Here is a 26,367-nt window from a genome sequence, read left to right as displayed (position 1 = left end):
TACTAAATAGTATATAGGTAGTGAAATACAGGATGTCTAAGGGAATTGGGCCTGTGTCATCCCATATTTATACCCCAGTGAAACAGGAAGTCATGGTTGATCGATGAAGAGTTCCTGATCAGACAAATGAACCGGAAAATGTAAAATATGAAGATGATGATAGAAATATTCATCAGTAGATTTTAATGAAATGGTTTTCCAATAATTGTGGCACAAATGTTTTGAGAGAGAAATACTTGATTTTTTATTTGTTTTTTCTTTCATTAATTTCACTCCAATAACATTTTTGTGAATATTTTGAGTGAAAAACCAAGAGGATAAACCCAAAAGAGATGTTTTCACGGCCTGTTTTGCTCATCTTCACTCAAGGTGCCAATAATTCCGGAGGGCAGCATTGGTAATTAAAACAACATATCGATACCAGCGCCCTTACCGACCATCTAGTTCTGCTTTAACCATAACTCAAGGTTAACGCCCTGCGGGCAGCGGGGTCTTATTGAGTCGCCGTGGGTTTTCGACCTCTGAGCCCCTCGACAGTGTGAGGGTTTATTTACTCTGCATGTTCAGTTGGGTGTGTGTGTGTGTGTGTGTGTCTGAGTTAGGGAGAGAGAAAGAGCAGGTCAGCATGTCAGAGGATAAATGATGCTCAGAGGGACTCCTGCAAGTTAACCAGGCACTTTTTTGACAGCCTCAGCAAATCACATCTCACCATTCATAAGTCATCCAATGCAGATGGACTTGCTCTCTCTCTCTCTCTCTCTCTCTCTCTCTCTCTCTCTCTCTCTCTCTCTCTCTCTCTCTCTCTCCCTCTCTATCACACACACACAAACATAACTCCTAAGCAGTAAACTGCCGTCCTCCACCGGTCCATGCCATTCGTAAACTTCTCTCCAGCTCCTTCTCCCATGAATTCATATTAATGCACACATACCCAATGAAGCCAAGAACAAATGCTGCCACCCATTCCATAAATCACGGTGACATAAAGGGAAAACAGCATTCACTGCAACGAAAATCATAGTTTGGTGTTTGCTTGTGGAGTCGCTGGATCGTTTTCAGGGTGCTGTGATGCATGCATGTTCCCCCGGCAAGAGCTTTTGGTCGCCTCTTGACAAAACAATCAGTCTTGACTGTAAGAGCCCCCACATTCAAAGATCTATTGATGCTCCCGGCGCTGATAGCAGGCACACTGATATTGCTGATGTTATTGTCAGCCAGCTCGGTCGCAACTTCACAGGATGCAACAACACTGAATCCTCCCCCTTTGAGCACTATCTTCCTGTCCCACTTTCCCCCTGATTTTTTGTTCTCCATCTCCATTTTCCCAAGTACACATACACCCTATGAGGAAAGATCTGTTTTGCATAAAAGTAAGTAAGTAAGCAATGTTCACAAATCCATAGTCCTCGCCGAGAATGCAGACACCAGAGGGCACACATGGACAGACAGTACTTAACGATCCAGAGCGGTGGGGCAGCATTCAGGCAAATAGATTATGATTTATTGCCGGTGAAGGAGGAAGCGCTGAAGAGAATGCAAAGACGGGACATTTCTTCTCATGCATGTCATTGGATTCATCATAGCCAAGGACAGAGGGAGAAATCCATGAAGATTGGTGCAGATGAACATCATACAGGTGTGAATAACCGAAGAGAAAGCTCAGCATCCACTATCTATATGCAGGACGGATGTGTTGGTCTATTCCAAGAAGTGAAGACATAAGGAGCTACAGTATCAACAGCTTGCAGAGTGTGACTGGTCTTCTGAAGCATGTGCACAGCTTGTTGCAGTCACCTTTGTATACCACACTGTTTCACGCGACGTGACTCACTGTGATGTAAGTGTGAGTCAGAACAGTAAGAAATCTTGGTAATACAAGAACTCGTGATGTCGTGTGGAGGTTTGCCTCCCGTTTGTTTAAGTACAGTGGAAATGTGCCTGAGAACAGTTGTAGGAGAACAAGCCGACTACCTGTACTGCTGAAAATAGCACCACAATTTGCTATTGATGTATCAGCAGCAGTCGGTAGTCTCTACAGCAGTGTAAATTCTGCTTGAAAAATGAATCAATACTGTCGATCGGGAAAATGTGAAGACCTTGCTTACGATCATCACGGGCCAATCACATGACCCACATGTCGCACAAAAAACACAAGACACCTACCGACAGCCAACCAACAAAAACACTGAGGGTCCCACATCATTCATTATGGATTAAAAACATGCACAAATTTACAAACACACAAACCGACATGCACACTGGAATATTCTCATCTCATCCATAATTGATAAGCACTAAAATTGTGTGTGTACTTCCACTGGCTCTGCCTGAGATGGAGTAAACTGATGCTAAGGTTGCTACTAGGCAACGTTCCCCTGGGGCCGCTGCATTTAGTCTCTGTATTCTCTGAGGCCCCGTGAAAGCCTGGAGAATCAGCTGTAGAGCTAATTAACTGTTCCAGGCATTCGTTGTTTTATTTGTTTTATTCGGAATTTAAATTAGCATTTAAATACCTGATAGGTGGGATGACCTTGTGAGTAAGCCTATTTTAGAATTTAGTAGGCCTATTTCTCTTGACCTTTCCCACTAAAGCTAATCTCAAGATTGGTCGCATGCAGGAATTTTCACTAATATGAAAGAGTGAACAGGAGTGGATGGAGGAGATATACTAGTCCTGAGGCATTTTTTTAAACAAGCCTTAGAGTTGACAGCCATGTTTGCAGCTCTGTGAGGTTGGAGCAGTGTGTTAAAATAAATGCTAACATGCTAATGTTTAGCAGCTATGTTTATCCTACTGAGTTCACCAGATTAGCTGATTGTTTTAGCACGCTAATGGACGGCACAATGTCAAAACCGTTTACGTCACTTAGTTTTGTTAGCTCTTCTAAGCACTGAGTGTAAAGAGCGAGTGACCTAACAATAGCAAAGCTCTGGAAATCAGGTTAACGCTGGTGCTATAAGTGACTAGCTAACATCGCTAACGGTTATCTGAGACACTGAGTTGGTTAGCAAAATTTAAAAAAAGCTCTGGAAATCAGGCTAATATTGGTGATACACTAAGTGACTAGCTTAACGTTTACCTACAAAGAGTTGATTATCAAAATAATAAAAAACAATACAACTTCGGTGAGATGAAGGTAACATTAGCAACTGCAGGGTTGACAATAGTGTTGCCAATGTGGTGACACTGTTGCCAGATTAAGCTACATTTTAGACCCTGTTGCTACTTTATTTCTTAAAAGTGACAAGTGACACATTTTTGCGACTTATTGTGACCACCAGGGAAAAGCTGAGAGATATATTCAAATTATATTGTAATTCATTCCCATGCATGCTGCTCAGAGTAAGCAGAGAGAGAGCAGTCTACGGCTCCTCTGCCAGCAGCGCCGGGGTCGCTCTCCTCTCCTTCACCATGTGCGAGCTGTCAGTTGGTGAGGCGTGCGGGGCAGGCAGGAGGACACCACTCACTGCAGGAGTGGGAGTTCAGTTTGTGACTTTTGTGGATATGTGATGATCTCACTCGGAAACTTTCTCAGTAACCGAGCTTGTAAAAAGGCTATGTTGATAGTTTGAACTTCTCTCTCACTTTCTGATTCTCTCTGAATCAAGTATGTTAATAGTTTAGTTTCATTTTCTCCCTCCTTTAGTGGATTTGCATTTACTTTCCAGTAGGCTAGTGAAATTGTTTGTCTAAGGATTTCTCTCTCTACCTTTTACTGTAAATGGCCTAAAGGGCGACCGTCACAATGACTATGTTTTATGCAAATGAGCGTGTAATTGTGTCAGCAATATGAAAACTGATTATTAAATTAAACTAAAAATAAGAGTATGCTTTAGAGAGTTACTTAATACAGTTATACTTGGTTTATACTGACAATTATACAGAGAAGTCGAAGTGTATCTACCTTGCGCTTGTACTTTGATTGAGATATAGGCTACTAAAGTTTCTCAACCTAAAGACTGTATTCATACATTGCTGGTTTTTGTCTTGAACTGGGATGTTGATTTGAGTTGTGATTGTTATGTTCTTATATTTTGGCATCCAACACAATATTTGTTTGAAAATTTTGATTTATAAAACAAACAAAGAACAAAGAACAAAGAACAAACAAAGAAACTTATAAGAACTGATACCTAAATCGTTACCTAGTTCTTTAAAGTATACTTGCAGTATAAAACTAGTAGTTTACTGAGGGTATACTTTACATTACAGCCATTGCTGTGTCCTTGATATTCCTGGTGTTTCCCTGTTTTTTCCCTCTCCCTGTGTTCCCAGTGCCAGTGTGGTCATAACACTTTTTACTGTACTTGAATAAACACAAAAGTGGGCTAGAAGTATAAAACTAGTACACTAACAGCATACCTATAAGTTGTCTTGTATTATAGTTCACAGCAGTTGCACTACAAAATAAAACTTAGATTTACAGGGTACCCTGATAGCTCACCTGGCCTCGAGGCAGATTCCCAGCAGCGGCTTTGATTCGATTCCAGCCTTTTCAAGGAAACAAACTATAAACTTTTAGAAACTATGTGCTAGATGAAAACTTAAGGGGTCACCAAAGTTGTTACAGTCCAGGATTAGAGGGACATACATGCATGTCTGCAGCAAATCTAAAAGCAATCCTTCTAATAGCTGTTGACACATTTCACTTAAAACCACAAATGTCAATTGCGCAAGAGGAAAAGTCAAAGGATCTACATCATTAGAATAACATTAATGGTCTGGCGAACATAATGTCTGCACAGCACATTAATTGCAATCCAATAGTTGTTGAGATATTTTAGTCTGGACCAAAGTGGTGGACCTACCAAATGACCTGACACGGTGTCAGCATGTGGAAAACCTCTCTCTGATATATTGTAGAGTACTGAATTTCATTTCCTTGATTCCATCACAGACCAACTATGCTGAGTTGTGGCTATAAAAAGAGATCTATACAGGGAAATGTGTAATTACCATCAGTAAGAAAAGAAAAGTTCATAATACAACCACCACAGTGAAACCATTATTTCTTCAGGCGCTTTTACACAGTAGTACAGCAAACAGGGGGCGGAGAAGCAGCAAGGGCAAATAGGTTCCTTGTGACCTGCGCCTCTGTAAATCAGAGCTCAGGAATCCTTCATCTACCTTGCTGCAGGGCAAAGAGATCTTTTGTAATATTATTCCAAGCAAATTGTTTTTTAATTGTTAATAAGACTATGCACACTCAATCAGATGAGGCCTTTCTGCATAAGTAAAGGTGGTAACAACAGCGAGCTAATCAGCGATGTGCATCTTGTTCTCCTGTGGGATGCCAAGTAATTATGAATGAGCAGGAGCAGGCAGAGCGAGTTCACTAATGTGCCTTTAGTGCTGGAGATGAGGAGAGAGGCAGAAAGATATAATTCTACTATATAATGATCCCAGAACGGGGGAAGGGTGAGTCACGGAGGCAAAGAGAAAGCAGCAGGGGAAAAGATACAACAAAATAAATGGCAGCTGAAAGTGCAAGAGCAGAAAAAACAAGGGGGGAGGAAATGTAAAAACCATGTTCCCCTGGGACGAACAGCTACTTCAAACAGGACCTTTGGATGAGCCCGTTGAATATTTGACAGCATATAATATACAAGGGCTGCTCATTCAGTGATTTATCTTTCATGATTATGAAGATGGTTAAAGATACTGGTTTCAGAATGTCTGAGAAACAGCTGGTTTGAAATTTCGACGTGGATTTTACACCTACTCAAAGTGGATGTAGCTGCTCCCTGTGGTGGTGGTGGTGTGTTCCTGTGGGTGTGAGTGGTAGGCCCTGCGACCTTTGGTGGGAACTTGCTTATTGGCAGGGCCGGACTCAGGATGTTTGAAGGGCAGGGGCAAAAAAAAGGGGGCACCAGCTGTATGTGGTGGAGAACCAATGCACAGAAAGTCCTGGTAAATTTATAGTGAAGAGAGGTACTTCACTGCATTTCCTCTACTAGAGGACCACCTTAGAGGGCACTTTATCACGTTTTCCCCACTAGAAGGGCACCCTTGAGGGTGCTTTATCACGTTTTCCCCAATAGAAGGGCACCCTTGAGGGCGCTTTATCACGCTTTCTCCACTAGAAGGGCAGCCTTGAGGGTGCTTTATCACGTTTTCCCCACTAGAAGGGCAGCCTTGAGGGCGCTTTATCACGTTTTCCCCACTAGAAGGGCACCCTTGAGGGTGCTTTATCACGTTTTCCCCACTAGAAGGGCAGCCTTGAGGGCACTTTATCATATTTTCTCTACTAGAAGGGCACCCTAGAGGGCACTTTATCACGTTTTCCCCACTAGAAGGGCAGCCTTGAGGGTGCTTTATCACGTTTTCCCCACTAGAAGGGCAGCCTTGAGGGCACTTTATCATATTTTCTCTACTAGAAGGGCACCCTTGAGGGTGCTTTATCACACTTTCTCCACTAGAAGGGCAGCCTTGAGGGTGCTTTATCACGTTTTCCCCACTAGAAGGGCAGCCTTGAGGGCACTTTATCATATTTTCTCTACTAGAAGGGCACCCTAGAGGGCACTTTATCACGTTTTCCCCACTAGAAGGGCAGCCTTGAGGGTGCTTTATCACGTTTTCCCCACTAGAAGGGCAGCCTTGAGGGCACTTTATCATATTTTCTCTACTAGAAGGGCACCCTAGAGGGCACTTTATCACATTTTCCCCACTAGAAGGGCACCCTAGAGGGCACTCCACCACAATTATTCCCCTGGAAGGCCACCCTGGAGGGCACCTAGAGGGCACTTTATCATGCTTTATCTACCATAGGGGCACCGAAGAGGGCACTTTCACAGGCCCCCGATTGTACACACTGCCTGAGTCCACCCTTGCTGTGCAATCATACACACTGTGGTACTCAGTTGAAGTCTGCACACATCTCTGCCAGGGACAGAAACACTCACAGCAGTGCTCTAAAGATCAAAAGCTATACATGATGGCTTTCTGACTTATTTTTGGTGTAAAATCTTTTTTGAACTTTAAATATCTGCTCTCTCTCTCTCTCTTTCTACCTTTTCCCTGTGTTTGTTCTGCTGTGAAAGATGTCAGCAATTCACACATGTGACCAGGGGGGGAAGTGATTATTATACTCTATGCCTCTGCCATCCCCCACATCTATTACTGCTTTTAACCATAAATGACAGTACCTGTCCATGTGGTTGTCATGGCACCAGAGTGAAAAGTCTCTCAAGTGTCTTTGATGTATAAGTTAAGGCCCAGTATGTAAGATACATGTCTGAATCCTCTGGCTCCACCATAGCTGCTTCTCATATTCGCCTCTCTGCATTAATAATTCCACCAACAATCAGTGTGTAAACAGTGCAAGATAATCCAGGGGAGACACTGTCAATTAACTGATTATGAGACTGCGACATGGCTTAAGGAGTGTGGAGCATGTGTAGGTGCTGACTATTCCCTCACACGGAATTGTGTTGCTGTCTTTGCGAGGCGGCGGTGACACACAGGCATACAAAACGGCTGTCATCACCCATTAGAAGAGAAATCGGTCACAGGAGATTCCCTCGTGATGCACAAAACGCATGTATTATACACAACCTCTGTGGTCACGTGCACACGCTCTTTATGTGAACCTTTATGTACACAAAAGCAACGATCTGATGGGCAAAGATGATGACATTATCTGCCACTACGTGTGATGTTGAAATGGAAATACAGATTTTAGGCATCAATATTTCAGCCGGTCTGCGAATTGCCTCCAAGACATGTGCTGCATTATTGAGAGTGAGCTGCTTGCAGTTTGAAGTATGTCATGGGTGATTCTCATTGACAGGAGGAATTCTTTCAGCAGACAAAGAGCTGAGAGATACTGTCGACGTGTCTTTATTCTTTCAGGGTGTCCTGAGGAAAAAGGGCTCGAAGTTCAACAAATGAAATGTTACATTTTGACACTTGAATTCCTCCCCTTTCTAGCTAAATGGTCAGTGGCACCACTTCCACACAGGATTCAGTTGACTAACAACCACACAACTATAGTAATGTATTGATTTAAACTGACAAGGTGGTTGTTAATGATAAAACAGTACTGTCAGTATGCACACTGAGACACACAGTACACATCATTTTCAACTCATTTTGCCAAAACCACTTTCCCATCAGAGCTCCACAGTGAGCAGCTCTGTAAACACTACGGATGTTGAATGCATTATAAATAACAGCACTGTGTTTCTAATCTAAAGTAGTGTAAAATATGTGTTCATGCTGATAAATTAACAATCTATGCTTACAATTTAATACGTTGGCTTCTACTGACATGGAATCCCCCTAACTATGAGGGATTTTTGCCCAAAGTCGCCATCTAGTGTATGAAAACGGAGACAGTAGTAAAAGCCAGAAGGACAGCTCGGTTTTATAAATTCATTCCAAGTGTTTAAACATTGAAAGTCTTAAGAAAAAGACCCGAAGAATGAAGAGCAAAAAATACTTGGCATTAAAAGTAAAAGCACTGATTATGCCTGAGTGTTATATTACAGATTATATTATTGGGTAGTTATTACTGATCATGTGTAGTTAGCCTTTCATGGATGTATCTGCTCAAGGGGAGCTAATTTTTTAAGGTTTAATATCTGAGATTTCAACATTAATATAGCTGCAGCTATTTGCTATGTAAAGATATAGTGGCATACCGGTGATAGCGTACTGAGCAGATAATAACCTCACACTTCTTATGAGTGTGTTGAGATCTGAGCTTATCTGTTCCTCAGTAGCCGTGTCAGCTGCATGTGCATGGTAGTGTCCCTCTCTGTCCTCAATGCACGGCAGCCTTTTAAGAAACTTTCTCATGTTACTGCTAAACAGTGAAACTAAAGTAAAACGTGTTTCTGAAAACATTTGTGGCCAGAAGTGGCAATGAATGTAGCAGTATACTTCACCTTTAACACTCTATGGTAGTGTATTCTACAACAATATGCGATATTGTAAGATCTGATGTTTTCTATATCTTAATCTGCTGAATTATTAATGACTGTCAACAAATGTAGTTCAGTAAAACTACCTTTTAAATGTAGTGGAGTGGAAACAAAAGAACATAAAATGGAAATAATCTGGTACAAATACAAATACGGGCACCTTGTATTTAAGTTCAATACTCGAGTAAAGTTACATTTCACCACTATATTCTAGTTTTTGTTACCTTTCTGAGTTTGAATTTCTTCTTCACCAATGAAATGCTTTATAAACTATTAAGCAATTGTAAAGGTTTATAAACATCATTTGCAACTTTATAAAAAAACAGCTTAAAAATAGTTTTAGAAGTGTTTCATTGTTTGTTCACAGTGAAATACCTATAAGCTAAAGTATAAGTGACTATAAATGTACCATTTATTAAAGATGTATCGTATGTTCTAAACAATATCCTGTACTGCATCTGCCAACCGAAAGGTCAAAGATCGATGGTTCATTTATTAGGCTGCTTTATTTTCATGAATAAATTCAACAGCTCTGCCAACACTCTCCTCAAATTTGATAGTATGGACCACGCTCGAGGTCAAACTCCAAAGAATCCACACTTCACTTCATTGGAGACTTTTAATCTGCAAAACCAAATCTGAATTGATCAAAGTCTGAAAAGTACATTATTTCTATTCAGTAGTGTAGCTTGTGGGTGGTCCATTTTTAGCACAACAGAAACGAGACAAAACAGTTCAATGAGGTATGAAAACATTGCAGAACTAAAAATCTATTTAACACAGTGCTCCTCTGGCTTTTATTTTCCATGATCAATTTATGCTTCAGGCGTACAGTGTAAATCAAACAATATTCAGGAATGTTTACAGATGTGAAATCAGCGTCACCTCAGCTCCAGTCGTGAAATGGTTCTCACTTTGAGTTATCTGTTCACAGAGGAGATTGTTGCAGGACAGGATGAAGTCCAGAAAGTTTTGTTGAGGCACTGTGCAGCTTCACTCACATCAAAAGTGATTTGGATTTGGCCGTCAGCTCACACCTCCACAGAAGCCCCCCCCCCCCCCCCCCCCCCCTCTCCCCGGTCTGACCGTGACCCCTGACCTCCATCACATAAATGTCTCTTCCACCGGCTGCTGTGTTGTGTTGCTGGGACGGGCAGGTAGAGTGTCAACCAGGCGGACGTCTCAGCGGTCCAGCGAACGTTTCTGGATTGCTTCGGCCACCGCGGTGCGCAGGAGCGCGATGACGGAACGGGGGTCGTCGCTGCTGATCACAGCGCTGCCTGACACGATCATGTTGGCTCCTGCCTGAAGCAAACAGGAGCATTCACTTCAAAAACCTGATTTGAATTTTAGGCTTTTATTCTATTAGACACATAAGTACATTTGTATTCCTTACCTCTGCACACTTGTGAATGGTGTCAGGGCCGACCCCTCCGTCTACTTCAATGTCTAACGAAGGGAACTGACTCCTTAACCAGCTCACCTGGGAATGCAGAGCAATAAAAGACGGAGCTTGAAATCTGCATAACACCATTTCTGCAACACGATTTTCAAGTGTTAGCAGGACTGTGAAAAGAGACACAGCTGTGAATCAAATCAAAAGACTTCCTCTGGACTAAATTTGAATTCTAGTCAGACAAAAATACTGCGCTTTAGTGAACAAGTTCTCCTATCTGGGCTGTGAACTGATATAGACATTTAAGAGTGGTGAGCACTGAGACCGAAACTCATCTTTATTTAGGACTTATGTAACACCAGTTTGTGTAGTTTTGTGGTTTAGCAGAGACTTCTGTAGAATTTGAGTTAACAATGACAGTGAAAAACTTTATCTTGTACTTGCAATGTCAGTCTGTAAGTTTACTGTTTTCCAGTAAGACACCACAGTTAGTTTTCATCTTACACACGTCTCCTCCTGAATGAAACAGCTACATAATAACCACCCTGCTGTTTATAGATGCTGCCCTTTCTGAGCTGAGCTGAGCACGTCATATCTTGGTTGCAGATCACCTACCAGGTGTCTAAGCACTGTGGTCTCCCCTAACAACAACTTGTTGAAGATGTGAGCGGGCATCTGTAATTGCAGAGGCTCAGAGAGAATTGGCCAGCAGCACACTTATGTCAATGCGCTGCACATTTGGTATGTAATTTCGGGGAATGGTATTTATTAGGGAAAGGCAGAACGCAGCCATAATGGTGACTTCAATGACGCAGGTTTCTCTAACTTTCTCTCGGCTCTCTTGCTGCAATCACACTGCACAACATCAAATCAGTTGGTTGCATGTACTCCACAATTGCCGACTACGGCTCATTGTGCCACTAAATGTGCCCTTCAAAAACACTACAGCAGGATAGAGCAGCTAGAAATGGTTGATGTTCACTACGATAGCATCAAGGGATGTGCGCAATTAGTTGACTGGTCGGTTAAATTATTATGATCATTATTATTATTATTCTATCGTAGGCCTGGACAATATTCACACGATACATATTGTTATCATTATATGAAACTATATATCGTCTGAGAAGATGGATATCATTATATCATGATATGTTATAAGTGTTCCACTGCTTCTCATACTTTCCTTTACCCACTTAGTCTTTACATCCACATTACTGATGATTATTTATCAGAAAATTTCATTTTGTTAGTATTCTGTGAATGTACCAATGTCCATGCCTACAGTATTGTTGCAATATCGATGTGGAAGTAGGGCCTATTTGGTAAAAAATATTGTGATATTTGATTTTGTCAACCAGTTCTAACATTTATGAAGTGCTTTTAAGAAGACTCAAAATATCGATATATACTGTATATCGTATTTTGCGATATGGCCTAAAAATATTGTGATATTATTTGAACGCTATACTTTATTGTACATTTATTGTGTCATTTACATACTGACATAATTTGCATGAAATGTCAAATGTTGCTTTGTAAAAAAAGAGTTTTATTATATTACAGGATACATTATTACATTACTATTATTATTACTAGTAGTAGTTACAATGACCCTTTAAGGAATGGAAACAGAGTTTTTTTCTGGAACAAATGCTTTAATATAATTTCACAAAATATTTTGTTCTGACGGACATTAAATTTGAAATACATATATATATATATATTTATTTAACACTACTGCAGCAGAATTCAATACCTTGAATGAGCAAATGTACTAGATGTCGACCAATTAATCGGTTTGGCCGATTAATCGGTGCCGATAGGACTCTTTACAAACTATTGTTATCGGCTGAACTTGGCTCTGATAGTTGCAGATGGCTACGCAGCCTCCATCGACCACGCGGGGGAGTACGTCCCCATTATGCATGGAGAATACGCCGAGTCAATCATCATCATTTGAGGGCCACTTCTGCTGAAAATATCTAAATCCTCTTAATCTCCCTCTCCCTCTTTATCTAAAGTAATCAAATTGACACAGACAGGTAACTGCTGTACGTTAACATAAGATATGCAGCAGCCATACATGCTCGACAGACTTTAATTAACGTTTTTCAATGTAGACTAAGAGAAACATTGCATCAGAGGTTGTTTTTTTTAAGTAATTCTCCACTCCATGAAATACCTTCCATGCAATACTCTGGCGATAGGGTTAGGAAATATGGCCAACCATTAAATCTTTGCAGTCTCGGGGTAACGTTAAACGTTGGAACAGCTGATTTTACCGGAGGCTGACAAGTGTGGCATTCAAGTCATATCTAGTCTTGCATTGCCAGACCTCTCTCATCTGAAATCGCACACTTTCGGATCCTCCTTACCCCAAGAATATGCACAGACATTAATGGTTTGTAAGGGTCCCTGATGTTCTGTCCTCACCTTGGGCATCATGTCCTCCATGAACTTCTGTCCGCCAAAGCCAGGTTCAACAGTCATGACCAGAGCCATGTCGATCTGGTTAGCCCAGGGTGCTAGCTCTTCAACAGTAGTACCAGGCTTAATGGCCAAACCCACCTGCGAAACTCATGCAGTGTTAGTGTGAAGACATAGAATACAGACACCTCAGCACATACATGTTTGTACTTTGGTTGCTGCAAATACTCCCTAACATCAGTTCGCAGAAATATAAATATGAGTTTCTCTAAGGATATGTGGTATCTCAAATAAATACAAAGAGTGGCAAGAGTGGCTTTCTATTCTGTACACATTAGAGCCCTGATGCTTTGCAGCACTGCTTTTTCACCTTCATGCCACTCTCTTTTATCTCCTTGATGAGGTTTCCAGGGTTGGTGGTGGCCTCTAAGTGGAAGGTGTACTGGTTGGCTCCTGCTGCAGCCATGGGCTTCACCCACTGCTCCGGCCGAGACACCATCATGTGCATGTCTGCAACAGTAACACTGTCACAATAACGCTGCACTCCACCACACAGCGGAGGCATTCATGATTCAATGGGATAACTGGGTTAAAGTCTAGCATCATGTGTGGGGTTTTCTCTCACCAAAGAAAGGGTCCTGGCCTACTGACTTCCTGAGGCACTCCACCATGGGATGGCCAAATGTGAGGTTAGGGACAAAGTGCCTTCAAAGGGAAACAAAAACAGACATTTTTAACTTTTAGTTGTGATGACACTCTCATCTTGCATAAACAGCCTCTAACTAACGTCTTACGTAAGTGTGGAGGAAGACAGAAAATGTCCAAACAAGCAGGAAGAAGGAAGAAGCATGTTGTTAAGACTTGGAAGAAATAAAATGTTTGACACTCTGAGGTCTTGAAAGCCTCTTCACTGACAGACTTAAGCCAGATAAACTCAGTTACAGAAACATTGGACTTCCCCAGCTTAACTTCTGGCATGCTAGCTTAGCTTGTTGACGTTAGCCAACTTGAGCTCCCACGCACTGACAGAACTTGCTCGCTAGCCGTTAGCATGCTAGCTTATCTTATCTGACTGGCTGGCTGATAAACTGACCCGTCCATAACGTCGAGGTGCAGGTAGTCTGCCCCGCACTCCATCATCCGCACACACTCGCTGCCCAGACAGGACAGGTCGCTGCTCAGGATGGACGGACCGATCTTCGCACTGTAAGCCATGCTCCTACTGCTGGAAGTGCCTGCATGCAGCCTGGCTGCTAACAACCCCAACACACTTCTCCTCAATACATTCATGGCTAACAGCGGCTCAAGTTAGCCATGACGTAAAGAGCAACTTCCGCTGAGAAGCTTCAAAATAAAAACATCAGAACTCCAGACTGTTCTAACATCTAACGCCCACTATGTGTAGTCAATTAAAAATCCCTAATTATTAATTATTTTCATAATCTGAGCATTACAATACAATAGGTGCTTGCTTTTTGTCTATGGCCCACCATTTATTTGCCATTTTGGTCAAAAAAGTTTGGGCACCTCTATAGGTAAATATGTGACTGTCTTTTTATGCAGTTGTCTTTATATGTATGGTTGTCGTTTCAGATATCACCCTGCATTGGAAAACATTGTGTTGCCTCTGCTGAAAAAGCAAATAATGGGGGCTAGAATAAAAAGAAACCATCGATCCCTGAGACGGGGTAAGGATAAAAAGAAAACATTGCTTTGTCAATGCCTTTACTTTACGCTTTTGGTCAAGCAAGTCCTTTTATTGAACATGCGTAATGAGAATATTTTTGAAACATTTTCTGTATAATTCAATTCCATCGTGTGTTTTTCTGTTATTCTGTGGACGCTCAAATATAATTCTATTTTGAAGGATGAATGCCTTTACTTCCGGTCACACCCGAGGTGTCAGCGGGTAACTTGATGCATCCATCCGGCCCACGTTCTGGCTTTAAACTTCCGCCTTCAAAATAAGACAGTGTTTACTTTTTGACGCTAGATGGCGCAAATCTCATATAGGAAATGAACTCTCGTCTCAGCGGATTTACTGCAGTCGTCTGGTTGTTGATTGAGGAGAAGATTCTTGTTAAGCTATCTGACTTTATTTTCCCCCTGCATACTTTTCATCCCTGTTTTGTTCATTTCCTGCTCTGTCTTCTTGTTTTAACTCACCTTAGACTAGGCTCCTTGTGTTTGGCTTGTCTGTTGAGTGTTTATTCTGGAATATTGTCTTGCTTTTTTTTAAAGGTGCTATATAAGTAAAGTTTGTTATTTATTATAATAATTAGCTGCAACATGTTCCTGCAAAAAATGCATTTTTTATAATGTGTCTGTACTATGAAAAATAATAATTGCAAAGGAATTTTCTTAGAAGGAAGTTGTTAAAGAATTCTGTGAACACAACCTGAAAACCAGATTTATTTTGGGTTGTTTTGAATAATAGGACACTTTGTTGGGTAATATGTTAGACAGATTTATAATCAGTCTGTTGTTAAGTATTGGGGACATAGTTCACGAGGCTAACAGTTGTACAAAGCGCAACATTTCAAAATCTTTTGAATCATTTCTCAATTCTAATCATCCAACATGCTCCCTGCTTCTATTTTCTCTCTGTATTTGGCAAACAGACTTTAAGTCTTAATGTCTCTCTGAGATTCACAGACTTCTTCTTGTCAGCACCACCCTCCATCTGTCTCTGTCACTCTGCTGTGCCATCAAGTTGCGCACCAGTATGACTAGAAAGGCCTAGATAATTTAATGGCCACACAGAAGACAGCATTTTTCATACTCGGTGCTGCAAGGATACAGACATTTAATGATATTAAGTTGTCTGGGCTTTAGAAAAGTAGGTTTTATTGATTCAAGCAGCTGGGTGGACAGAGGACAGGGAGTTTAGCCTGCAGTGTTACTGATGTCTGCCAAAGACCTGTGATGAATCTATTCCTCAAAAGAAAGAAAAGCATTTACAGAAATGAAAAAAAAGACGAGTGCTTTTAGTGCAGGTGAAACACTTCAGTCCTGAATGATTTAACAATACCACAACTGTGAAATCATACCAGTTTCATCATGTGATGTCAGGTTAGCTGATAAGGAATATGCAAGTTTGAATTAGTACCAGATGTCCAATAATACCTATATAATCCTATTTAATCTCCCACAGTTAGGCATCATAACTCTTCAGATATTAAACTTTCAGTATCTTTTCTGCACATCAGTCCTCGTTATTCATTGTATGATTTGTTTGTCACCTCTGTCATCTTTGGACACAATCCACCGAAATGCTACGAATGTTCTTCAGATGAGCGTGTAAGTTGTTGTGATTTATAAGAAGCAGATGGCTGAGGTTTTTTAAAAAGCCTCTGCAGCGCTCTGCTGAAGCTCAGCCCACAAAGAGCCACACTCATACACCCAGATTGGCTAAACAGAATTTGACATTTATGAGTTTCACCCACGTTTTGCATTACTGCGGCAATGATGGAAACACTGGTGGCACGGCGCGCTCCGGCCGACAGGGCGGATGATATATGTGATTTTTGAGCGGGGTTGAGGCAGAGTAAGTTGGCGTCACAAAGAGCTGGGGCCTCAAGAGTCTCTGAGGAAGGTAGTAAAAAAAAGCTTCATTTTGTGGAGCGGTGCCATAGCTGCAAGAGTTTTATAAGTCTGGACACACAAAAGTCCTTCATGGTGTCTCCTGATTCTTGAGAGCGTCTGATGAAGATTCACTGCTGCTCATTTAGTGACAATTATCTCCTTAACTAAGATAATTAAACCATTATTTTCAGTTAGATGAACATTTTGGAGCGGCTCGTTTCCACAGAGGTCGCACTCAAGGTTGATGCATTGCACCAAGCTGGTTGATGCAAGTGTGTTTTGTCTTTAAATGGGGTCATTCGTTGTCCTGCAGCTGCCACTACGACACATTCTTCACACTTACTGTAAACAGCTCTCACGCCAAGCACATTATTTCAGTCAACCAGCGGCTTCTGCTCACTGGAGGTCTCCATTAAAGACACCTTTTTTGTTTTAGTAGAGGGAGCTCAGGAATGTGACTCGCAGTCATTTTCGGGATGCTGTCAAGCTGTTCTCTATTGCTCACTGTTGACATGTTCTCAATTTAAAAAAAACACGTACTCACATTATCTCCTCCTGACAATATTTATGACACCTTGAATAGTCTGAAAATAAATGCTCATGTCGTCACAATTATTCTCAGTTGTATGAATCCTTTTATGTATGCTGCACATGCTCTCTATGTGTACAGATAAATAAAGGTATTTCTGGTTTGTTTAAAGGAGACCCTATTATGCTTTTCATTTATTTCCTTTCCTTCAGTGTGTTATGTAGGTTCCTGTGCATGTAAAAGATCTTGAAAGTCAAAAAGGTCAAAGTCCGCACCAACAGAAGCTCCTCTCTCCCACAGAAAACACTGCTCCTGAAACGCCTCGTCAGTAGTTCCGTCTTTAATTCCGTGACTTTGTGACATCACACTTTGTGTCAACGTGTCACACATTTGCATAATTTAAGGCTAGCGGCTAGTTTGGCACGCAGGAATTGATTTAGCACAGCCGCTTTGATGTTGTTAGCGGTGCTGGGTCAGGCATGTGTGGGCTGACCAATCAGAAGGAACTGGGTATTTGGGAGAGGGGGCCTTAAAGGGACAGGAGCGAAAACAGAGCGTTTTAGGCAGCTGCAGCACTGGACAGCATGAGAAGACGATGTGTTTTTTGAGCACTAAAGCATGTAAACCTATTCAAGTAGTAACCCAAAATAAAGTTCGGCCCGGCCGATAATCGGTCTATCCCTAGTTATTACATGTGGGTAGTCTCATACAGCGCATGACTATGATTAATTGTACATTCTATTGTGCAGTAGGAGGCGGTATGCACCCCTTTAAGCCATGGTGGCAAAACAGGTAGAATATCTAGTCTAGTCGCAGAACATGCTTTTCAAAGAAAGCTCTCACTCTTCTCTGCTGATCTTTGTCCTGGCAAGATGCTCCACTTCCCCACATTGAGGAAATCTGGCCTGCAAATTACCGAGGTGATGTCAGGCTTTATTGACTCATTGAAAAATAATTGTCCTCATATTCTCCGGCCCCTTATTTTACCTCAGTTTCATGAACTGGCCCCAATTCCAAATTAATTGAATAGCCCTGGCATACAGGGTGGGACCCTCCAGATTTAATAGCAAGACTTTCTGAATTTATTTGGATGATCAAAATCCCTAAGTGTGGGAATGTAACTGTATATATTCTACTTCTTCACGGTCTTCGTGTACGGTCTGTTGTCCTAATGAGCTTGTGGATGAAAACGTTCTCGTTTCACGCGTTCCTGAATCTCAGTCAGCTGTGAAGACAATTAAAAAAATGTCTTTTGTTGGAAAGTGGAAGACTAATCAGTTCCATTCCTGGCCTCATATGTATTAGGTGTTACCATTTTTTCCTGAGTTTCTGGCTGTTGAACTGTTAATTAATGTGATTGTTTATTTTTCAGTCACAGTGTTTTTTCATTTATTAATTTATTTTCATCTCAGAGTGTTCCCACAAGGTCTTAGCACTTTTCACTAAGTTGGCATGCGCCTTCATCAGCACTTTCAATTGTGTTGCTGGAGGTTTAAATTTAGCCCCTACAGTTGGCTAATTAACAGCTTCACAGCAGCGTGTTTTCAACATGTTCGGACCTGATCAACAGTCTTTTGAAGTGCATCATTTACGTACCGTGAAATAATTACCTGCTGAATCAATGGCGAGCTCAGTTACAATGAACAACTGACTGAAAACAACAGTCTGCTATGTTACAATTGCTAATCTGGAAGGGAAACGGTGTGTTGATTAGATATAGGAAAGAATTCCCATGTGTGCTTTAAGTGCTCCTCAAGACGTGTACACTTGCATTCAGCAGTACGTGAGCTGTAAGCTTGGGTAAGTCGCGTTTATGTGACCTTTAACCCCTGCAGTAGAAGGCAGGGACAGGAACGGAGGCAGCGCTGCTCTGTTTTTTTTTTTTTTTCCAGTGCAGTGGTCGATTATTAAAGACTTGGTACACATCCAAACTTTTCATGTATTATCTTGATTGAAACCTTCCTACTGCTTCCCTCCAGCAGTTGACTCTAGCCTCCTGAGCAAACAGTTGGCGATAAACCTCTTTCTTGTGATGGTCGGAAGGAGAGCGCGGAACATGTGTCCTCGCAGTCTCTCCCTTCCTGCACTTTATGTCACCGTGGTAGGGGTCCGTGAGTGGAAAGGGAAGTGTGGGGAGGGTGCTACCTCCTCCCTCCTATTATAGGTTAATGCTCCCAATCAAGTTTGTTTTCCTGCCACAGGGGGGGTCACATGGAGCATGTTTGTGTGGGCGCCTTCAGTATGGATGCTCGGCACGCAAACTTGCATAGGGTGAGTTCTTGATGGCGAGATATGAGGAGACAAGAAGGAAATGGTGGAAGTCGAGCCTGTCCGGATCAGAAAAAAGACCATATGAGTGTAACACAAGTTATATTTGTTTATTGTTAAGCGGTGCCCTCTAGTGGTCGGGGTAATATTATGGCAGCAAAGGAGGAAGTCATTGGAGATAGTATAAGAACTACAAATACTGCACAGGGCCGGCTGGGCTGGTCTAAGAATTTTCACCCAGGAGACGGCTGTCAGTGTGAAACCAAAAGTCAACGGTGAGTTATCTTAACTTAGTAATATAGTCAACTTAAATCATAACATAGCTTAAAGCTGCTGTAAGCAATATTTTTTTCAATTAAAATGAGTATTAAGTAGCTCAGTACTCCAACTGTAATCACTGTTATAGAGTGTTTGGTCAGTAACCCATGTCCCTCCTCCCCCTGCTCATGCAGTAAAAGAGAAAATACATTTTCTGGTATCCCTGCACACTTTATCCAATCAGGACAGAGAACTCCATAAAGAGGCGGATCCCCCTGTTTGATGCTATGTATGTATGGTGATTACCACTGTGCGTTTATGTGATGACATAGAGAGGAGAGAAGGGATTGCTAACTGCAAAAGGGACAGGAAGTTATGTAAAACACTTACAGCAGCTTTAAGTTACATAAGTAATGTATTTGTTTTAACCCAAACAACGGTCTTTTCCCTAAACTAACCAGGAAGTTTTCTTGCCTAAACCCGACCAAGCTGTGACCTTATGACAAAGGTCTGGTACACCTTTTGCTGGAATGCTGCAACAGTTGATGTTTTGGGATTCACTGGCAATCGACCTTTTCAGTCGTTCAGGTACGAGAACGTGTTGTACAATTCACTAGAACTTGTGAATGTCAGGTATAATGGCAGCCTCTCCCTCTGTACCTGTCAATGCTCACCAGATGTTGTGGAAAAGCTTATAAGGATGCACTCAGCGATGCACAGCGAATGCAACAGCCGCAAAGGCTCATTGTGGCCCCCAGACCTGTAATCATTAACCTCGTTAAATTGAGACTTTGGAAACAGGAAAACTTAAAGCTGTGGTCTTTATTCGACTTGCTTTTCATGTGATTGCAGGATTTGGGGTGTTTTGGGTTGTAGTATATATCGTATAGTATGTCCCACCATTACATATAAACATAAAAATAAAATTTGAAACCAGTTAAGTTGTCCTTTAATTGTGCTACAATGAAATTTTAACTGGTAATGAAACAGTCTCACTTTAAATACTGATTACCTTTATGAGCAAAGAGCCTCAACAAGAAGACTGGCTTTATAGTTATTCTTAATGCCAGTCACCAGGCCGGATTCTGAAAATGAAAATGATTTCTTATAGCAGATACCTGAGGATGAAGTGAGGAAAGAAGCTGCTCTGTAGTCTGGTGGTAAGGCAGAGGATACTTCTGTATTGCCAGATAGGGAGAATGCTGGCCTTGCTACTTACCTTTATATTACTGTTGGCTTATTAGATGACGACATAACATTGCATGAGAATGTTAATTACTTTAGCTCAACAAAATTAGTATTACCGAGCAAGCTGAGCAAGCAGATCTGTTAGCTGAAGCATCATGTAACCTCGGTGTATGAACGGTTACTAACACATTGTTTACATTACAGTTATTTATCCTACATAGCCACAAATAGATGCATTGCCTTATTGGGATGCATCCTGCAAACAGCTGTGTTTGCTCTGCATGCAGTGTGGTTAGGTGTTGTCTTGCTACATGACCATATCAGCTACTGTCATCACGATAATTAGCTTTATGTCAATTATTTAAACAGCATTAAATCTGTTTATGTCACGGTGTGTATTCTCTGACATGACCTCAACTTTATGTACCCTGACCACAGCACACTTCAGAGCACCAGTGGCCAGCATATAACAGTAATTGCCTGTAAAAAAAAAAAAAAAAAAAAACCCTCGAGGGAGAAATGGACCCTTCCACCAGTCATAATTCAGTGCTTTATGGAAGACAAAATGTCACTTCAAAGGGCCAGAAATAAAACCGCAGGCGCACCGCTGACATTTCAAAATAACAGCATGTGGTTATGAAATAAGAAAAACAGATTTATTTAGAATTTTTTTTCTTCAGAATTAATACCAGTAGCCCACCGAGTAGGTTCATGGGAGCAGAACTTACCTCCACGATTTCATAAAAAAATCTAATCCACCTGGCTTAATCTTTAATATTTGGAGATTGTGGATGCAAGGGAACTGCTGAACAAAACACAGCAGGTTTTAATATTTTCTCACAACATGTGCTCTGAGAGTGCAGGGGTTCGGTTTAATACAATTTCCTTTTTGAGATCAGACAGATATATCTTTCTATTTATGCCCTTTTTCCTTCAAACTGGTGTACTATTGTTTGCTGTCTCATGCTTGAAACTAATAACTGAATTTTAATGTATTCATTTGATGTTTTTTTAAACTGATACTGAACAAATGTGAGAGTAAGAAAGCATTTGTCCTAGCTCTACAGAGAGCACCCTGGTTTTTATCCATAGTATGCAGGCTGCATTGTGAATCATGAGGCTTCACTCCTCTGCTGAGTTTAATGTGCTGGTGGTGCTACGAATACAAGACGAACATCTGCTGCAGAGCATTACTCAGCTGTGGAGAAAAAAAAGGAAATTTATGCAACTCTTTGGCACAGAGTGTCCATCTCCTTTGGAGAAAAATAACTGTTATTTAAAAAAAAGTGAAAAATATCACTATCACTATCACATGGTCCAAGTGGGAGTGTGAATCCTGACCCCATCTGGTGCTTCCAACAGCTGCTGGACCCACTGTGGAGAGAGCTAAGAAATCGACAAATTCTCCCAAACCCCTGCCCTCAGTGAAGACTCATTGAGGGATTTCAGCTGCAGCACAGATAGGTAACATGCGCATCTCCATATTGAAACATATGCACTTGTTCACAAAGTTGAATAAACACACACAGTAACTCTCCATGGCATTCTCTGTTCCTGTCTTTGAGGTCAAACATTCCCCTGTCGGGATTGGACCAGGATGGCTCTCCAGGGAGAAGAGCAGCAGTGAACCACACTGACTGACTGCAGGCAAGAGAAATATTTAGACTTTGAAATGTTATTAATTCAACAACCAAAACCACCAGTTTAACCGACAAAGGGAAAAATCCTCCAGGACACAAACAATACCTGTCAAAATCACAGTTTTACAATAATCAGGGGATGAAAGTTACACACAGTTGTCACTACTGATGATGATGAACACAACTGAAAGCTCAACTTCCTACAGCTATTAAAACAAACTAATTTGTGAATTGCACCAACGTGTATTTTTGTGTAAGACTTTATAAAACAATGCCCCGCATAGATTAGCATCTGTGGCTGTGAGTGGGTGCAGATGTTTTGGCCCTGTTCAGACCTGGTATCAACATCCATCTTGAGTGATCCGATCTGAAGCGGACAGCGTTCAGTACAGACTGAATTAAGACACATTCAAAACGTTTTTGAGATCTGATCACTGAGACCACATTCGAAGACGATCTGGGCAGCATGTGACCACATTCTTTTAGCAGTGTGTACGTACATGTGTTCTGGGTCACATTAAAGGACGGCCTATTCAACTGACATCTCCTGACATCAAAAGAAGAGGGCACAACAACAAGCATGTGGTTCATGGTTATGTAAATTACGTGTTTGTGGTCTTTTAACCTGCCATGTTAGAGGCAGATGATTGTGAACTCACTGTCTGTTTCAATTGATCTAACAATTAACTAGTAACAGCAATATCACAAGATTCCCTTCACAAATCACACAATTTGAGAGATGTGGCGCGAGGAGAAACTTCAAAAACTAAAAAAACTTAACGGCAAATTCTAAGTCATTATAGCCTTCTTATAAATTTGGTATTCAATGCAATACAGTACATGAAGTTGTTTGTTTGTAAAAGAGTGTCAGTTTGTCGCAGCATCACTTTACCAGCCTGTCTGCTCCCGTTCCTAAAGTGCTTCTTACCAACATTTAGCAGCTGTTTGACCTCACCGTTCCAACTGATTTAATCATTTACACTAAATATATTCAATGAAATGAAAGGTCTGAACAGGGCTATTGGCAAAACAGCTAAAAGCCCAAAATACAAGGAAAACTACAGGAAAAATCCCCAAAATTGCAACAAAAAAAAAAAATCCAAACAGCTGTTAAAGTCCCTGACAATGAACTTTACCCCTTCTAATCTTGTTATTAGGTGGTATGGTTGGAAGGCAGATGACTCAACAAATGAAGATGTCACTTAATGTCAGGGTATCGCTGATGCATTGCATGCTTAAGCACATCAATCATCGACACTCAGTGCCTGGTTTTCAACATAAAAGGGCAGTGGCTCTCCCTCCAGTTTCTCAAGTTTCACCTTTGTTTATTGCAACATTTGTTTAGTCAGGTAATCTAACTGAGATCAGGATTTCAATCGCAAGTGAGTCCATGATTTAACAACCACACACGGAGAAATTCAGTATATAAAAGGCGCATCCAAGCCTCAATATTTCATAATGCAATAAAACCACAGCTTGCGTGTGATATGATACACCAGAGTATTGCTCTCTTCCTGCTGTTTATCGAGTACAAAACATCACAAATCCCTACCGTTATCGCTCTATGTACATTCGGCACGCAGAGGGGAAGTCCAAAGTCACGTATTTATGACGCCTCTCACTGTGAGAGCATCATAGCTCGGATTCCTGCTGACTTTATTCTCCTTCGGACTCTTCAGTCCCGTCAGTTAAACATGCGAGCGCCGTTATCAGGGGAAATTGCTCGTTCCATTTAAAAAAAAAGGCCAGTGTGAGTGACTCTAAAGACTTACACACACATCCTGACATGGTGTTGTCCAATTAACCTCGCACAGAGAATGGACGGAAGTGCGATGGGTTACAGCCCCGTGGAGACACGCAGACCTACGGGAGCACTTAGCCAAACTCCAGGTTTTATTGTGGCAGCATTCCTACTATCATAAGTGTTTTCATCCAGCCTTTAGATATGCTTTGCTCCTTTTACTCTGCTTTTCCTGCTGCTGGTTGGCAGCGTAAAAGGCTAATATTGACTTTGCTGATGTGCTTTTGTTTGGCATGGGAACGCTTGAGGCCTTTTGGCTGGCGAAGGCCTCTTTGAGTGGCTTAGGAGAGGGGCCTGGCAGATAGCCAGCATGTATAGCAGCTAATAATGGACTCTGCTATACAGTACAACTCTGCTCATCACACGAGAGAAGAGTGGAAAGAAAGAGCTATATTGGTGCAAGCTGCTGTAATTTGGGTTAGTGTGTATGTACAGCATTAAAATATTATTGGAGTTATCCATAGTGCTATCCATGAAAGGCAAATAAAAGAGTTTAATAGGTTTCAGAGATTAATAGAGCATTTAACCTGGCCCCTGCTGGTTTCCTGAAGCCTGAGCTTGAGAATAGCTCCATAGAGGAAGGCACTTGTGTTTTATCTTCATAACCAGGAAACATCCCATGGCACTGAGAAAGAAGAATAGAATGCAAGAAATATGGATCACAGTTGAGGTGCAGGGATCAATGGGCCCTCTGCCAACAGACTTCACGAGCTACTCCATCAGTGGGAAAGCAGCCACGATAGGGAGTTCTGCAGCACAAAGTAAACCACAAATCAAAATGAGCCATGACAAATCTTTTTCTCGCTAATGCAGAAACAATCTGAGAGACAAACAGAAACGCTGGCAGTCTTGGAGGAGATCCACCCAGCGATGAAGTTCAGCAATGAAACAAATCAATGTTGTTTTTCAGGCGGTGGCAGGGTGTTCCCTCATCAGGTTATGTAAGGCCTAACGCTGGAGAACGAAAGCTATTTGTGCTTCATCAGGGTGGATTTCTCTTGAGGGAAATAACCAGTCCAGCGGGTAACTCATTACAGTAACTATGTTACTCTAAGATTAAGTCTTATTCTATCTATCACAGATTGTATTACAATTGGTCTTCTACCCAATAATATATAAATGAAACAATGTATTATGTATTTTTAAAATTAAAATATAAATATTAGATTCCAGTTAAGCACTGAAATGATTGAAACCTTCCTAATGGAATAAACAGACTGATTGTTAGTCATAGTTCCAATGAAACAGCTGGCAGATAGCTACATGAAAAACGGGAAGCTAGGGAGGTACTCGTCCCTCCCATGCCCTTACCTTGCCAAGCAGCTGGTGAACGAGGCTGAACCGGGACAGCAGTTAGTGGTTACTTTAGCAACGTAGCAAAGTAAAGCTATCTGTCCATCAGAAAGCAGCTGGAGGACAACAGAAGGAAAATAAAGAAAATATTTTCTCTGTAAAATATGATTCAGTTTCACCAGGAAACATTCCACTGCAGCACTGTCATTAAAGGCATTTAATTGGATGCAAAAATATTATACGCCCCAGAAGTCAGGGTGAGTCATCAACATTTTTTTTTTTTTTTTTTTTATATTCCAGGAAATGACAAACTCCAGAATACTAGTCAGAATTCCTACAAAGCAACTGTTTTGTCATTGCTTGGCCAGATAATGATGTACAGGTGACAATCAGACATATGTGATTGGGAAATACGTCTTTCTGCTTTCTTGGTGAGCATTAGATGAGAAGTTTCAATCCTTTATGATAAATATGAAGCTACTGCTACACGTAGTTAGCTTAGCTTAGTTTAGCTTAGCGCAAAGACTGGAAACAGGGCAAAAAAGGCTAGCCTACCTCTCTCTCCAAAGCAGCTAACTAACAATAAGTCCCGTTTGCCTCTATCCTACTCTTGGAGAGGAAGCGAATAAGCAATTTTCCCAAAATGTCAAACATTTTCTTTGATACATTTTTGATATTTTTACCCCCCCTTCTTCCATTTTTGGCATTTCCTGTCACTGGCATTCCCCACCTGCCCTGCAGTTGCCCTCACTGTGTACCCAGCATTCCCAGTCACCTGATCCCCTCATTTACCAGTCACCAGCACACCTGTTCCCCATTCCCTGCATAATATACCAGCCCTCTCTTCCCAGTCTTTTGCCAGTTTGTGTATTGTGCGACCCAGTCTTAATGGCCCAGCCTGTGTTCCTGACCACAGCATGTTCCTGGTTCCACCAGCCTGCCCCTTGCCTGCTTTTCCCCTCCGTGCCGACTGATTACCTGTCGCCAAACTCTGAAACAACTGATTGCCTTCAACTGCTCTGTCTCTGAGTTCTGCTGTTCCACATCTCTATGT

General features: G+C 41.5%; 1 protein-coding gene across 1 annotated transcript; it reads right to left on the bottom strand.

The window, feature by feature from the left end:
• Window positions 1–9,989: 9,989 nt before the first annotated feature.
• rpe (ribulose-5-phosphate-3-epimerase) lies at window positions 9,990–14,029 on the bottom strand. The gene is made up of 6 exons (XM_073474324.1): window positions 13,845–14,029; window positions 13,377–13,456; window positions 13,122–13,261; window positions 12,758–12,892; window positions 10,322–10,408; window positions 9,990–10,230 (listed from the first exon to the last, which is right to left on the bottom strand). Exons 1-6 carry the CDS (start codon window positions 13,964–13,966, stop codon window positions 10,108–10,110), a joined length of 687 nt encoding a protein of 228 aa, XP_073330425.1. The 5' UTR covers window positions 13,967–14,029; the 3' UTR covers window positions 9,990–10,107.
• Window positions 14,030–26,367: the final 12,338 nt, after the last annotated feature.

Source organism: Pagrus major, chromosome 9 (assembly GCF_040436345.1).
Source record: "Pagrus major chromosome 9, Pma_NU_1.0".
Classification (NCBI taxonomy): Eukaryota; Metazoa; Chordata; class Actinopteri; order Spariformes; family Sparidae; genus Pagrus; species Pagrus major.
This window is presented reverse-complemented; position numbering and strand designations above follow the sequence as displayed.